The sequence below is a fragment of the Populus nigra genome, chromosome 6, assembly GCF_951802175.1.
Source record: "Populus nigra chromosome 6, ddPopNigr1.1, whole genome shotgun sequence".
NCBI lineage: Eukaryota > Viridiplantae > Streptophyta > Magnoliopsida > Malpighiales > Salicaceae > Populus > Populus nigra.
In genome coordinates, this window is record NC_084857.1 from 20,273,901 (window position 1) to 20,287,690 (window position 13,790).

At 30.3% G+C, this 13,790-nt stretch overlaps 1 protein-coding gene across 1 annotated transcript; it reads left to right on the forward strand.

Annotated features, from left to right (window-relative positions):
- Positions 1–3,205: 3,205 nt before the first annotated feature.
- On the forward strand, positions 3,206–8,343 carry LOC133695866 (peptidyl-prolyl cis-trans isomerase CYP23). Its single transcript, XM_062117833.1, has 9 exons — positions 3,206–3,431; positions 3,553–3,666; positions 3,937–4,085; positions 5,320–5,392; positions 5,473–5,562; positions 6,376–6,415; positions 7,495–7,577; positions 7,670–7,719; positions 8,012–8,343. The coding sequence occupies exons 1-8, from the start codon at positions 3,330–3,332 to the stop codon at positions 7,688–7,690; spliced, it is 672 nt and encodes a 223-aa protein (XP_061973817.1). The 5' UTR covers positions 3,206–3,329; the 3' UTR covers positions 7,691–7,719; positions 8,012–8,343.
- The last annotated feature ends 5,447 nt before the right edge of the window (positions 8,344–13,790 follow it).

Genomic DNA, 13,790 nt, shown 5'->3' on the forward strand with positions numbered 1-13,790 from the left:
TAAACCTCTAATATCCCTAAGATTTATGAAACTCGAACTAGTAATTTAAAAAAAAACAAACTTAAAATCTATTTGATTAATTAAACTATATCTCTCATAATTTTAAACAAAATAAAATTTATTATTGTATCTTATAAAAGATGTACTCACGTTTATTTGGTTAACTGGAAGCCACCTACTAGATTTCAAAAATTAAAAAAAAAACACAGTCCTTTGAATGTATACGGATCAAGCTATAGTATATGGTTTTTATAATATTATTTGTGGATCCCAATAAATTTTTTTTTATACAAGGGGATGCAGTAACATTTCATATTCAATTTTATAATATGATTGCATTCGGTAATTTTTATATTGCTCGTCTGAATTAGATGGAATCGACAGATTATATCAAAATTAATATTTATGAATTAATAATGCCCTTAATTTGATTTGGATCTTGGAGAAAAAAATACTTATGAAAATTAATTAATTATATATATATATATATGATTAAAAAATTAATTTTTATCATAATATGCAATGTTTTTGCTAACCGCGTAGAGGCTTGTCCGGATGGCGATGTTCTTGTCTCTACTCCAAAGAGAATATCCAGAGAGGAGGTTGAGTGTGGAGAGATCATTCAAAAACTTGCAAGGAAGACACAGGGTAGCTCACCTGCACTATCTTCGAATCTGAGGAGGAAACTACCCTAGCTTTTATTTATTTATATTTAAAGGTAAATTAAAAATGGGATCCAATAACTTTAACTTTTAATTTTTAATGTTAGAATTTTATTGAAAATTATTCTCTAATATAAAATATCTTAATATATAATATTAATATGATTAAAATAAATTATAAATAAATAATAAATCAATCCAGAATAACTTTTGATTATTGTATCTTGTGAAACTCAAAACTCTATATCCCATATTGAAAGAATAAAAGCTTTTCATGTAATTTATATGGTGGAGACTGAAGATTTAAAAAGGTAGGTTTACTAGCCATTAAAGCTTTTAGAAAAGATCTTATGCTGGGTATGATTAGGATTTAGAGTTTAAGTTTTATATTTAAACTTGTTTAGAATAATTTTTAGATTCATGAAGATTTTTTTTATCCAACTTGATATATTCAACTTGTCCAGGTAAAAAAATTTGAATAGATTAATTTAAAATTTGTAAAATATCATAAAATAGATTAAATATAATTATTAACCCAAACCTAACTCAGCTATATCTACAAGCACACCTAACTTGTAGAATGACTCTAGCATTTAACATTTAACTCACAACTTAATCACTCATCTTTTCTAATAAGTTTTATGATAAATATGTTTATCAGAAGGTTTACTCTATATTTTCAAAGATTAAACATAAACTAACATTTTAAAAAAATTATTAACTTGCTCCCAGTGTATCACAATGTTACAAGGATATGCTTTTAAGATCATCGGAGTGAAAATTTCAGGTCTCATTTGTTTGCTGAAAAGTGATTTTCATATATAGTGGGTTATTTTTTAATGTTCAACAATATTATAAAAAGTGAGCTGTAAAATATTTTATAGTATTTGGCTATGTTGTAGAAAATAAGTTAAAAAATAACTTATTAATGTTTAAATTTTTTAAAAGTTTATTAAAAAAACAAGGATCAAATCTTATACTTGAAAAAGTTGAAGGAGGATAAAACTGAAAAAAAATAATTTATTTTCATAAATTATTTAAAATAAAAAATAGTAATAAAAAGAATGAGAACCAAATCTAACAGATAAAAATATTAAAAGATGATGAAATTAAAAAAAAATTACAATTTTATAAATTATTTTAAATAATATATATAATAATTAAAAAAGGGACCAAATCTTATAGATAAAAAAATAATCAAGAAAAGACAAGAGAAAAATAAATAACAAAAAAAAAATCAAGACCAAAACCGATAAAAAAATAAAATTAAATAAAATTCTATGAACTGAAAAAAATAAATCAAAACATAATTCAAAATAAAATATATTGCAACAAAAAGATTAAAGATTAAATTTGATATAATTAACAAATAACATGATATTTTTTTAATTTTCATAATTTCTAAAAAGTATATTCTCCAAAATAGAAGGAAATCACTTTTGTAAAAACCCAAATCAGATTTTTTATTTAAATGAAAGGTGTTTTTTTATTAATCAAATTTTATAATATTAAACAAACATAAAAAAGTTTAAAACTATAAAATAAAAGGTCTTAATGCATGTTTGAAATTGAAATTAAACCTATTTTTCATTAAAATATGTTAAAAAAATTATTTTAAATTAATTATTTTAGATTATTTTAATATTAATAATAATTTTTAAAAAATAAAAAAATATTATTTTAATATATTTTCAAATAAAAAACACTTTAAAAAAACACTTTTACAGCTCACACATTTTAGTCTTGGAGGCTGTTTGTTTTTGTGGTAAAAAGTGTGGTGCGACGTAACCACAGTCAATGGCTGTTTGGAAAACAATAAAACGCTGGTTAAAAATGTGAGATCCATATAATAATTGTGGCTTAACCGCATGTTCATCAAAAGCATGTCATACCTGCTTTTCATGTTCTCCCTGACCTGCTTCTCATCATTCTTTTGTTTTTATCAGTAGTTCACTTTTTTTTTTCCATTGATTTTTTTCCTTTTTGAAACTTGTCATTGTTTTTTGATTATCAACTTCATATAGCATGCTGACAATGTTTAATTACCATTGAACTTGTCATTGTTTTTTTTTTTAATTTTTTAATATCTTAAAAATATCAAAAATATCTTTTTTAGGTATCGTGTTTTATTTGAAAAACTAGTGTTTAACATTATTCAATAGCACTATATAATTTATTTCATGATGTAGTAGCAGTTGTTAAATTAACAATATTTAAATTAAAAACCATCAATATTAATTATATTTTTAAAAATTATTTTATAATCTTAATTTTAAAAGTATTCTTAACCAAATATATTAAATTATTTTTTGGTCAACCTCAATTTTAACCACAGTTTTAACCAAACATATATTTTTCCAAACCAACTTCAACTAAAAGTACTTTTTATAAAATAATTTTTTTAAAACCATAACTACAACAGCAACCGCAATACCAAACACACTCTTGATGCGGAAGCTGACCCAATGAGAAAATCGCTGAAAAAAAAGTAAGGCTTAAAAAAGTGACTGGAGTGTAAGATTAGGAAAACTATAGGCACTAAAATTGTAATTCATCCTAAACTGTAGTTCCAGTTTCAGAGCAAGGTCAGACTGTCCCTTCGTAGCTCCTTCTTTCCCTCTCCGAACCACTTTCAGATCAGGCGCCAAGTTTGAGAGAGAGAAAAGGATGAAGATCCCATGGTGGGTGGTCTCCCTTGCATATGTTGCCCTCGTTGCTGCCTCCTCGTCTCAGGATCCTCGCCTAAGTTCTGCTCGTGTCGTTTTTCAGGTTCATTTGTTTGTTGCGGCTCAATGACATTTATTCATCCGTGTTTCTGAAATTAATCTAGTTCTTTACTATGAGTTATTATGACACATGAATTTTTTTGAAACTGGGATTTCTTTTTTAGACAAACTATGGAGACATTGAGTTTGGATTCTTTCCTTCTGTGGCTCCTCAAACTGTAGATCATATTTTCAAGCTTGTTCGACTTGGATGCTACAACACCAATCACTTCTTTCGGGTACTCTCCAATCTTTTCTTAAAATGAGTTTAATGGATACTAAGATTATGTCTGGTGACTGGACGGGACTTGATGGAATTGGACAACACGAAATTTTGACATGATCCGAGATAAAATTACATTTTGTACTGTCCCGTGTGCTTACCAAACACCAATAGAGCTGTTATGGCTCTACATTTTGTCCATTTTCATGTACCGAGTGCTACTTAGAAGAAGTTAGTTGTGTTTTAGTGGACAAGTACATGAAATATGAAGCTGAAAATATGGCAGGTTGATAAAGGGTTTGTTGCTCAAGTAGCAGATGTGGTTGGTGGACGATCGGCTCCGATGAATGAAGAGCAAATAAAGGAAGCTAAGAAGACTGTTGTTGGTGAATTCAGTGATGTCAAACATGTTAGGGGAATTCTTTCTATGGGCAGGTTATCTTCTTCATTTTTTTTTTTTTGAGATTTATTGCTTATTTCTATCCTATACTGTCCAAATTATTTTGTCGAAGGGGTTAATTGAGACATGGATGTAGTTTTGATATAGTCAAGATGCTTTGTTCGCTATGATTTTTAGTTCTTCGAGTTGTTTTACATTTTCTGCATGTAAGCTTGTTGAGAGCCAAGTCTAACAGCTTGCAGGTTATAAAGTGAACCCTAAGAATAACTTAGAATCTTTATAACGCTGTGTAAAAAGAACTTGGGGGACACAACGCGATGAAAATGATCTCAACTGCTGTTGATATAGAAATGTCTTTTTCTACTGGAGTGAGAAGGGGGTATTTAGACAAAGGAAAAGATGATTTCCCAAAATGAGACTCAAAGGAAAGGCCACAAAGGCTTTTAAGTTTTAAGCATTTGGGTGAAAGAAGTGGTTGGAGATGTTTTAAGATTCACCATTATCAGAAGATATATTGAGAGAACCAAATTGCAGATTAATTTAGCTCATCACTGAAACGATTACCTCATGGGAAACAAATAGGTTTGGATTGTGTTCTTTTACCCATCTAATTGCTGGATAGAGAGTTGAATGTTTCTTAAATGCCCTAAATTCGATTAACCAAACCTTTCATGTTAGCAAAAGCCAACATCATGGTGGGTCCTTTTGAAGATTCAAATCTCAAAAGAGTACTTTTTGTAGGGTTTACATCAGGGCATTGGTACACATACTTGAGGAGTATATTCATGTTTGAAATTGGATATTAACAATGATAGTTTTGGAACTCATATTGACACTTTTAGGGCTAGTGTATTTGGTTAATACTGTTTCAGATATTGCCCAAGGTAAATATGTAACATTTGACTGCATTCTTGAACACCAAGTGCTTTGTTATTGTCAGTGGGACTGAGATATGTTGTCTGTTGATGACAGAAGACGCTTCCCAGGAGTAGACCAATTTCATCTTTTCAAACTAAAAATAAGAGAATGCTGGACAAGATTGCTGTTATAGTATTTTCACCGTCACTAGGAATTGCAGAAGTTATTTTGGATAGTCAAATATTAGAAAAATTTGCGCAATTATTCATTTTAGGATATTCTGCAACCTGGGATGTGTTTATGTTCTAAAGTTATTCCATTTTTACTTTGGACCAGCACTTTTCTAGTGCCCTCCCCGGTAATATCCAAATGTAATGTGCTAATATGATGCTGCCTCTTACTTTGTTGTAGATTTGAAGATCCAAACAGTGCACAATCCTCATTCTCAATGCTTCTTGGAAATGCCCCTCATCTAGATGGTCAAGTATGTTAGTTAAACATGCCAAACATAATTATTCCAGAACATCACTTTGACCTGAAACTGCCATCTTGATTTCTTTTCAGTATGCAATATTTGGCAAAGTTACCAAAGGTGATGACACACTGACTAAGCTTGAGCAACTCCCTACTCGTAAGGAGGGAATTTTTGTGATGGTAAAGTATTGATAAGCTTTCAGCTCTACCTTAGTAGGATGATGCGAAAAGTAGAAATTGGATTTCAATTATTTCTTAAAGATGAATATTTATTTCTGTAAAGTAAGTATAGCATAAGAGTTTATGGTTCAGCCCTTGCATCCTATGTAATCATGAAAAATTTTCTGCATTTACAAATTCATCCAATCTCTGCAATCACCAAAATTGTCAGCATTCACTTAGAAACACACACAGCCATATGCATGCTTATGTTGTTGTGTAGCTGTGACTTGTCATATGCTAGATAACTTGGAAGCAAAGCAAAATATGAATGCCAAGAAGACAGAAGAGTGGAAGGTTTTCAAATCAAGGCTATATTTGTCCACTCATTCAAGTATATGGAAATCTAAAACTGGTTCAGTTGGATTTGAAAACCAACATGTATTGGACTATTCCGTGGAGGAAACTTCTTGGTCTGGAGCATGTTTAAACCATGTACACCCAAAACTGATTCTGGATTATCTGGCGTTCAACATATTCTGGGATGATTTTAATGGGGTCAGTTGTGAGTTCTATTCCACACTAATGCAGTGATGAGGAGTGAATCTGGATACCTGTGCCTGACTGCAATATTCCTTGCCAAGAAATCTATTATTTGCATTGTTGTATGTGGCCTTTTTTTTCACCCAGCGGATATATCTATGCCAATAATTGGTTTAGGTCAACATTCTTTGCTTGCTTTTGATTATATTTTTTCACTTGGACTATTATCTGAGCAGCCACTGCTTCCTCGGCACCTGGCTAAATACTCTTTTTTCTCCTTTTTTTTTCCAGCCTACTGAACGCATCACAATCCTGTCATCATATTATTATGGTACGCATTAATCGATTATTTGTTCTAAGTTTGTTTCTGACATCTTTTAGGAATTTTCTCTTTTCATTTGTTGTAATCTATAATGGATATCAACTGCTAACCAGTGGTTATTTTTTAGGGTTTCCAATTTTTTCTGTTAAATGGCATGTGGACTCATTTGCTAAACATGTTTTCAATACTACAAATGTTTATTGACAAATGCAAGTCCTTGAGCTCATCTATATTCTGATCAATTAATGTGCAAATATATTTTCTGGGCAATATTTATTTTTTTCTTGGTACAGTGACTTCTGTGTCTGTCTTGTGTTCAGTGTGAACCTGTATGCTAGTTATCTTTCTGTTTCTGGCATTTCATCGCATTGCTTAATAAATCAAGCGGTATGTTCTTAAAGTAATAAAATTAAGGGATGATGTATATGACTTCTTTGCTTGTGAGGCTTCAACATTTACTGATGACCAAGCATATTTGCTCTAGTCATTAAGAACCTACACAGGCCATGTCTAGGAGTGTCCTATCAGAAATCATTCTACTTAGTTCATCCAATGCTTTTGATGTATTTCATCAAAGAAAAAGAAGGTTTCTTATGTGTGATCTTTTCCCAAGAACTTACCTAATTTGGTTTTTGCAAAACTATCAGATTGTAGACAATTCCAAAGTGCTGATTGTGGGTTTCGTGCCCAAATTATCCAATTGCACATGACAATCTTTGTCTGTAAAAGAAGTTAGTTTGCAATGGTGATAGACCATTTGTTTTAACTATGTTGTTATATATCATGACTTGTACTGAATATGGATGCACTGGATGAAAGAAATGGCCCTTTTCATGACCTGCTGAATATCTTTGTAGGAATTAGTCACGACATGATATATAATTGGAATGAGCAGTAACAGGTTTCTAGAAAAGCTTCGTTGCACTATCTTGAACTGACATTTGTTCTTGGACTAAACAATGAAAAATAAAGGACTTCTGCTTGAATTTCTTTGGAGCTATTTGTGGTGAACTATAAAAGCTTAAAAGAAAAAGAAAAAAAAACAATTCAGTTTTTACAATTCTTTCACTGATGTTATTTTCTTATAGATACCGAGATGGAGAGTTGCGAAGAGGAGAGGTCAGTCTTGATACGAAGACTCTCTGCATCAGCTGTTGAAATTGAGAAACAGGTAAATTTGGAATTTGGTGAACATAGATTAGAGTTAATGTGGTGTGGCATGATGCTGAACAAACTCCTACTCATCCTTTTTCTTATGTGCAGAGAATGAAATGCTTCCCATGACTTGGTCAACAAGAAATGACATGATTCGTGTAAGTTATCTGGCTCAATGTTGCTTGTATAGATTAAAAAGGACTGCCTGCCTGCCTGCCTGCCTGTATGGAGAAACAACTTTGCAAGAGCGAGTGTTGTAACTGGTCATGAAACAAATTCATATGGGCATTAAGAGGCATGAGCCCCTGTCATGGAGGTGTCTAAAACAGGATAAATTGGAAGAGATCCGTTTTCTACAAACTAGATTGTGTAGAACCAAGTGTTTAATTTGTCTGAACTAGTCTGTATCACGCTGCAGCCTATTATCGAATATTTTGGTTTATGTTGCAGTGGAGATGCATTGAAGCAGACGCTGAATTTACCACTTGTGCGAATATGTGGACGCTTCGGTCTAGCCTGACCAAATCAAAGTCCAGAATAATACAAGACGTTGAGAATCCAACTCAGTCGCCATAAGGGTTAGCATTTTACGAAATGTCAACACAAGGCATGGGAAATATAGTACTGTGCTTTTTCACCTTAGACTACATTTGTCCTTTTTACTGCAGCCGTCAATCGGGTTATTTGTCCTAGACGCATGGTTGTGATAAAATTAAAAATATTATTTTAATGTATTCTTTTAAAAAAATATTTTTTTTAAAAAATAAACTACACTTTTTTTCTCTCGTGTTTCCCTTTCAAAGTATCATGTGGGCTCTCTCTTTGAAATTTGCCTAGTTTAATTTAATGGCCAAAAAGTTAAAACACAGCACACATCCCAAGGCTCGAACTCGGGATGCCCTCGTGCCTCAGTTATCAAACGGCTCCCGCACTCATTTGGTCTCACTTCTGAGCTTCGAAAATAATTTTCTGGTCCATCTAGCCCATATAATGTACAATAACCCCTCAGAGCCTGCTAACCCATCTAGCCCATGAGGAAATTTCTGCTCCTGGCATGCATGAATTTGATTAGTTTTCGAGTATAAGCAAGGGACATGGGCCATATTAACAAGAGTGATTTCTGATTCTATATTATTAGGCGCAGACAAAAATTGTCAAGGAAATTCAGTTTATGAACCTTGGAATCATTTGATTGGCTCGTGCATTGAATTTGCTTCATCTTATATATAGTATAAGCTTAGTTTTCCTACTGTGCTATGCTGCTGCTGGTTGGATTAAAGATTTTTTCAACATAAAAAACATCCAAGTTGCTGAATGTTTTTTTAATATTATCATTATACTCTGTTCGGCGAATCAAATTTAAAACTCCTGACTTGAGTTCTTATCAAGTTTGAGTTTTTAATTAAATCACATCGGAGTTGTTTTAATGTGGAACTAATTAACTTGATGGATTTCAAGACAAAAAAAATAATATAAAAACAAAGACCAAATGCCCAAATTTAAAAGCAATTTGGATGGTTATTAGAAGAGATTTGAATTAAAAAAAAGCTTGTGTTTTTTAAACATTGAGATGATGGTGTATTGGATCGATTTTGGTCAATCAAGTTAACTCGCAAAACACGTGACATGAGTTGTGGATTCTAATGAATTTAGTAATATTTTTTTAAAATTATATGATAACAAAATGAAGACCAATTTAAAATCAACTCAATATTAAACAATCAATTAGAGAAAAAATAAAAAATTCATCAAAAACCCAATGATTAAGGTTTTTATATAAAAAAAATAGGTAAGGTCATGTGCGCGGGCCTAAGTGACCCGGTGTATCAAGACCTTAAAAAAAAAGCCTTCACCATCGAACTCCTCTTGTTGATACCAAATGTGATAATTTTTGTTGTTGGTATCATGACAACTAACCATTTTTTTTTTCACGGTTTTCTAAAAACGTTCTCTTTCCTCTCTCCAACTTAAAGACTAAAAAATAAACAAAATGAACTTTTGGATCAAAATAAAGATTATCATGAATTTGAGGTGAGCCATGTATTTTCTTCGTATTTTAATTTATAGCTAATTTTATATAATTATAGCATAAAAGATGCAATTGAAAGAAAAAAAGTTTGAAAATTAAAGAAAAACATTGGGCAGAAGGTTCACTGTTCATATAATTTAATATATTTATTTGAGACTATGATAACCTCATATAAAGAAAACTAAAACAATTTATAAAGACAAAATCAAAATTAATCAAATGTTAAAGGATAAGATTTAGAAAATAAGAACAAAAATGAAAGGAAAAAAAGAAGGGGAAATGCTAAAAAAGAGAAAGGAGGCTACCTTTGTCACTATTCACTTGAACAATGAAAGAGATAGGTCTTTTATATGTATTAGGTAATACTAATTAGTTAGCCTGTGCTTCCCTGTGGGTCAGATAAAAAAAATTCAACTTAAGAAAATGAATATAAAGGCATTTTCATTGTGTTTGACATTAAAAAAACTTATCATTGTAAATCAAAAGGTTGATGCATGCGTTCATAGAATAAATTGAGAATTATTTGCGCCTATAAATACAAAAAAAAGGTTGTTAATGATAACCACATACTAAATTGAAAAATTGATATATAAATGTAGATCAAGATATATGATTTTACAATACGAGTAAAGAGCCTGATTGTATTTAATAACTTTGTTTTTTAAAACTAATTAATTTTTAATCAAACAATAATAAAAATAGAAATACACATGAAAGCAATTGAATTAGATTCAAGAAAAAAAAATGTAGGGTTGCACAAAAAAAACAACTAGTAATATTAAAAAAATGCACAATCTTATTTAAAAACCAAGTAAAATTAAATGATATTTAATTAAAAAAACATCACAGATATTTTTTTAATTTGTTTATTTTAATTAATGTCAATTAAAATTTAATACTCGCTATATCGAGCATCCCCACATATATTTAATTAACCTATTTTAACTTACTTTAATTTGAATCAAGGATTAAAAAAATAAAATTAAAAAATGGCCAAGTCTAAATGGAAAATTGTAAAACGCACTGGAATTGCTTCTCGAATGGGTCATCTAGTTGTTGGTGTAGCCTTTTGATCTGAGTGGTTTTGACCATTTTCTAAATATACTACACATTTATCTATTAAGGTATTGTTAGCATGTTTGATACCATGAATTCGAATACATTTCTAAGATCATGAAGGTCAAATCAGGGCAAGAGACCACACTTGTTCTTTATTAGCAGTTCTAAAATGACAGATTATCTCAAGTCAACTATTAATGACATTTTTCTCAATTCATGCAATGAAATCTGTAATGAACATATAATAGATAATTATGGTGGCTTGTTGATTGATAATTTTTAAATTTGCCAGTCATTTTTGCCATCTCACCAACATTAATCAATCTAGTAAGCAATGTATCAGGTAATAAAAGTGCATTTACTTTTTGCATCATGATTTATGTCAAGCATTTGATATAGATAACACGATTATAATGGTAGAAAATTATATTGTAAGGACATATATTTTATTTGATTTTTCCCCTTAGGTATAATAAACTATGAGATGATTTTTTTTATGTGATAGAGCACTTTGTATATCAATTTATTAAATAAAAAAAAGATCAGCATTGTTTCTAAATATAGACTATGTCATGCTTTGGCTTAGAATGGTCAGTATCACCACAATAATTGTTATAACAAAGGACAATAAACTATATATATAAAAAAGATTTGCTAGGAAATTATGTCATGAACCTTGAACATCACCCTAGAGCCAACAAAAACAACCTAATGTAGTAAAGGCTATTTAATGATGCATTATGTCTATAACCTAAGGTTTTTGCATACCAAACTTGACTAACAACTCATGAAGTTGTCCTTTTCATGGATTGAAATTGTGGAAAAAATGATTATTGGATCAATAACATAATGACTTAATTTTTGAAATTTTAATTGATAGATTCAACAACTATAGTGGTTAATCATTAAAATTTTACTAATGTTCATTTAAATGCAGTCATGCAATCAAAATAAAAGTAAAAAACACAATAAAATATTCATTTTTCTTTTTACAATTTTTGAGTTGGCTAACCATTTTCAGTTTTGCATTTGTCTATCATGGATTTGCCTCTATAGTCATATTTTGTAACATAGTTTTTATATGTTTTATAGGCTAATATCTTCCAATTTATTCTTGATTCGATAGAGCTAGATCTTTTTCCATGTGAAGCATATCTAGTCCAACAAGTTCATTCCTTATTGATGGGTCTACAACAACCTATGGAATTCATATTCTTCAGTCAAAAGTTATTAAATACTCAGTTATGCAACAACAACATTAGCCTCCAAATGAAATAAGTTTTTATCAAAGCAAAAAGAGATCTTTACTTAAATGCTTACCTAACACCATGTTATAAGTTTTTTCTTTGATGGTTTCGATGTTGCAACCTAATTTGCATTATTCAAACCATCAATCTTTTATATACCAAACCTTTCTCCTTGCAACTCAATCTGGGAGAAACATGATTAAAAAAAGACTAAAGGTCATGTAAATATCAAAATGTGGCATATTTTTTTATGAATATTGATCCAAACTGCATCTCTTTATGTTGCTTCCCACCATGAAAAAATAATGCACTTAATGACCATCTAGTATTAATCTTTTACATCAAATGACCACTCTTACTTTTTAAAATTTGAAGGATTGAGACCTTTATATTTATACAGGTTTAGAATTTTATGCTTTGTAAAACACCTTTTATGTCACCTAATCTCTTAGGGAAGTAAGACAAATCAATAGGAAAACATGCAAATTAACAAAGAAAAAAAATCACAAAACATAATCTTCAAGTGACAAATACAAAACATAGACAAAATAGGCAACATGTTTTTGTCAAAAAAATGAATGAAAAAGGCAATATTGGTTATTTGACAAACCTGAATAGATAACTAATTAAAAGCAGTATAGAAAATCCCAAGAGGCTATAAGTTGAACGAAACAAACAAAATTTGGTTGTTACAACACGTAAAAAACAAAATGAGGATGAGAAATTGAACTCAAATAACTATTTGAATCCATAATGGAATTTGAATAAACCAATCACAGGAATAGATCAAAACACCATTTTGGTAAAATTTAAGGAACTTTAATTATCATTAATTCCTACTCCGACAACAAGCGAAAAAAGAAAAAGAAAAACAACAATGATAAAAAACTCCTCCTTTAAAAACACCTCTTAAAAAATGCATTCCAAAGTAACTTGTCAAATCGTGCAAGGTTTAGCCCCACCTAAAAAACCTATCTAAATAATCCCAATGGAAAAAGAAAAACAACAAAAGACAAACAACGAACATATAAAGCCTTATTCTATAAACCAAAAGGATAAAAAAAATACAAGACATGCAACAAACAGAGACCACATACAAAAAAAAAAAAACAAAATAACACGTACAAGAGTAATAAAAGTGACATCAATTAATATGTATGTCAAAGAATAAAAAACAAGAAAAAACCCAAACATAAAAGCAGTTTAACCAAGGTTGAATCGAGAAAGAACAATAACTAAGGGGTGCATCAAACAAAGAATGGAAAAAGACAAAATAACAATGAACCACATCATCATTTCACAAGCATCATCAAACATCAACCATGAAAGATCTCATGCAATGAAAGAAGAACAAACAAAAAACCTGTAAAATAACTAAAAGTCCTAAACAACCATAAACAATATACAAATAACAATGTTGTAAACTAAAGAGAAAAGGAAGGAACAACCTTGACTAAATGAGTCCATAAACACATCCAAACAAATTGGATAAATATAAGCTCGCTAAACTCCCATGATAAAGATAACAAGAAATCATACTAAATATCAACTCTTATTTATCACCCAAAACCAAAAACTAAACTCGATAAAAAACTAAAGATACACACAACAAACCTAAAAAACAATCAAGATTGTCCCATCAAATCTTATATGCATTATTAGTTCTAACTTTTTGTTCTTTAATATCCTATAATCAACAACCCATACATTTTCTGTTTATCTAAAGGCAACTCTTCATACTGAAGCTATGATATTTTCATAATGCATGCAGCTTTAATAAACTTTTTTTTCATCTACAAGTATTAAATACCTTATTCACAAACACACAATTCCATTATACTCCTTTTCCTTTCACCAAGTGGCATGCAAAATCTTTGATTTTCTTTGTGGGCAA